The sequence below is a fragment of the Myotis davidii genome, unplaced genomic scaffold (assembly GCF_000327345.1).
Source record: "Myotis davidii unplaced genomic scaffold, ASM32734v1 scaffold135, whole genome shotgun sequence".
Taxonomy (NCBI): Eukaryota; Metazoa; Chordata; class Mammalia; order Chiroptera; family Vespertilionidae; genus Myotis; species Myotis davidii.
In genome coordinates, this window is record NW_006289813.1 from 12,475,686 (window position 1) to 12,478,928 (window position 3,243).

Below are 3,243 nucleotides of genomic sequence, written 5' to 3' on the forward strand. Positions count from 1 at the left end.
CTCCCCAGCCCCTGCCATTTGTTGATTTGCTGGTGATAGCCATTCTGACAGGTGTGAGCGGATAGCTCATTGTGATTTTAATTTGCATCTCTCTGATGATCAGTGACTTTGAACATTTTTTCATATGTCTCTTGGCCATCTGTATGTCCTCTTTGGAGAAGTGTCTATGTAGGCCCTTTGCCCATGACTCCTACAATTTTAATGCAAGTTTTACTTTTCCCTTTTTTAAAAGAGCAAGCAAAGAGGAATCTGATTTATTGAGCAGTGCTGTGTCTCAGCCACTGCTCGGGTGCTTTTTCTCAGTCTTTGTCAGTAGGCATTTCTGTGGTGACCCCACTTAGAGGGTGAGGGAGCCGAGGCACAGACCCGTTGGGAGGCTTGCCTGTGCTTCTGCCCTGTGAATGACTGACCCCGGATTGAAGCCCAAGTCGTCTGAACCCAGAATGATTTCTGAGAAGTGGAATTAGAGCTTCATTCCTCTGCTCTCCCTGGTTTGATATATTCTCTTTTTTATGACGCTTTGAGAATTAATGCTAACAAACAGATTCAGAGAAGTGTATTTCCTATTTTGTGTGGGTATTGTTGGAATCTTTTTTTGAAGACTATGAGGGAGAATTAATACCTGCAGTTTGTTACTACTTTATTAGAAAGAAAATCCTCTTTTCTCTTTTTCATTTTTTCAGTGTAACTATTCTAGCTAAAGCGTATGCCTGGAGGAGATGAGAAGGTTTTTGTTACTCTATGCTACACAGCAAGGACAGGCAAAAGCCATAGCAGAAGAAATATATGAAAAGGCAGCTGCCCATGGATTTTCTGCAGATCTTCACTGCATCAGTGAATCAGATAAAGTAAGAGCTGTTATTCCTGCGGTTTTTACTGTTTTATGCTTTGAAGATATTTTGTTTGGGAGTGATGTTAAACAACAAAATAGGACTTTATCCTTTTCTCTTAAATACTCAGAAATTATTATTTTATCAAGCGTTTTAAGATTCCTACCAGCTTTTATTCTTTTTTTTACACTTATCTATCCATTTGAATTAGACTAAACTGTCTCAAAAACTGAAATAATTACTTACTCAACCAACATGGAAGCAGTAGTTTTTGCCTTGTTTATCTCACGGGATGCTGTGAGAACAACGAGATATATGCATTCGCATGCATATGTGTGCTTTCCACCTCATGAGTCCCAGGGCCCCATTTGTATTCCTCCAAATAAAGACCTTGTCATTTGTGTCAGAGTTCCTCCAAGTGAAGGGGTACTTAATTCTTTTGTGAAATAGAATTTAAAGCAGGAGTGTAAAGATCAGGAGAAGACTCCGCTTCCTTAGGTCAGGGACTACTTGTGCATTCAGTCCCTGCCATAGGATCCATAAGAACTTAACAGATCTATGTTCTTATAGTTAGTTCTGTTGAGACCTCCAGATTTTACTGTTTTAAATAATCCAGGTCGTAGCAACTAGCATGGGCTTTCGTTCAAGCACAAGCTGAAGCCTTAGCCACTAAGCAGTCAAATTCAGTTCAGTACTTCAAAACCTGCCCTGCTGGTACACTCTCACTCAAGTTCACAACTTCCCCTGTTTTTTCCCACGTGCCTAGTTCAAAAGAATTATAAACTCAGTTCAAGGAAGGGCCAAGGTGACTCCTGATGTAGTCACTCACCTGATAGGGAGTGTCCTGGCAGACACCACCAGTGGGCAGGTTTTGTAATTCTGTAGTAACTTCAAAGTAAGTTTACATTATGGGTGCCACAGTCTGAATCTTACAAAAATACGGTCATCATATAACTAATCCTGACTTGGCCCCTTGGGCCACCTCACCACCTAGGTCTGCAGCTATTTGAAAGTTAGGTGAGTAGTTAGTGTTTTTCAATACCAAGTTAGTAACATCTCCTCAGGTGAATGGTTTCTCCAGTTCTTGATCCAAGTTTAAACAGATAGCTCTCTACTTCCTAGATCATGTGAGTCCTTTTCAAGGTGAAGTTACTTTAACAGACTGTGTAGAGTTTAATACATAATTTGTGAAGTGTACAGTGAGTGTTGACTCTCCTATAAAATTTTAGCTCAGATTTTTATCTATTAAATCAGCATGAGAAGTAAAGTGAATTCCTTTGAGCCAAGCTAGATGCTATTGTTAGCGGTAGGGCTCATCGAATCATACATAGAAGTGTAGTGCTCTTTTTGAAATATTTACATTTAGGTGAACATCAGAATGAAGAAGCTTGATTTTAAGACTTGGAAGCACCGATGATCCCAATTCATCACTAATGTTCTCAGCTCTCTGATTGCCAAGTGCCCTGATAGTGAAGAGTAACAATTTGCCTTCCCAAGTTGAAAATGTTCTGTGTGCCTCTCTGCCCTAATGCCATAGGACAGATGACAGGTTCAAGACAAGAAACTAAGCTGATTGTAAGTCAAAACTACACATAGCAGTAGAACTGACGTGACATTCTTGTTTTGTAGTATGATCTAAAAACTGAAACAGCACCTCTTGTGGTGGTGGTTTCTACCACGGGCACTGGAGACCCACCTGACACAGCGCACAAGTTCGTGAAGAAAATACAGGACAAGACGCTGCCAGGTGATTTCTTTGCTCACCTGCGATATGGGTTATTAGGTATGTACTATATTTTCTGCTCTGACTGCGCTGTCATTACTGGCTTTAATTCTAGTATCTGAATGTATCTTTCTATCCAAATGTTATAGTCTATCTTAGACTCATAAATGGACCCTATTTTTGTTGAGAAAGTACATGGAAATGATTTAAAAAACGGAGAGATTTACGCTTTTACTTTTAAATTTGCAACCAAGTCTGAACATGTTAGCCCATTTCCTTACCAGGAAACATAGAAACAATTCTTAGTTTATCCAAGAGAAACGTAGCCAGTGATTGTTTACATTGTAGATGTACCTTGTAGGCTCAAGATTAGGGGTCAGTAAACCCTGTAAAGACCCAGATGGGTATTTTAGGCTTTGCATGCAGGCGATGTGGTCTCCGTAACAGCTCCTCAATTCTGCTGTGGGAGCTTGAAAGCTGCCATTACAGAATGTGAACAAATATATTTGACTGGGTGCCAGTGAAACTATATTACCAAAAAAGAAAATGGTGTATTTTGCCCACAGGCTATAGTTTGCAGACCCCTGCAACAAATCAGAAAAGTCTGTAAATACAGAAATTATGTTTTTTAAACCTAATCCTTGTTTTAAGATTTCCGTATTTTTCAGCCAATTCATAGAAAAAAGAATG

The 3,243-nt window shown here is 39.6% G+C and overlaps 1 protein-coding gene across 1 annotated transcript in view; it reads left to right on the top strand.

Annotated features, from left to right (window-relative positions):
- The window catches only part of MTRR (5-methyltetrahydrofolate-homocysteine methyltransferase reductase), a 28,906-nt gene that overhangs the window by 1,763 nt on the left and 23,900 nt on the right, over positions 1-3,243 (top strand). Inside the window, exons 2-3 of the mRNA XM_015563124.1 lie at positions 684-848; positions 2,460-2,617. Coding sequence (XP_015418610.1) covers positions 720-848; positions 2,460-2,617 — 287 coding nt within the window. The 5' untranslated portion in view covers positions 684-719. The remainder of the gene's footprint in view (positions 1-683; positions 849-2,459; positions 2,618-3,243) is intronic.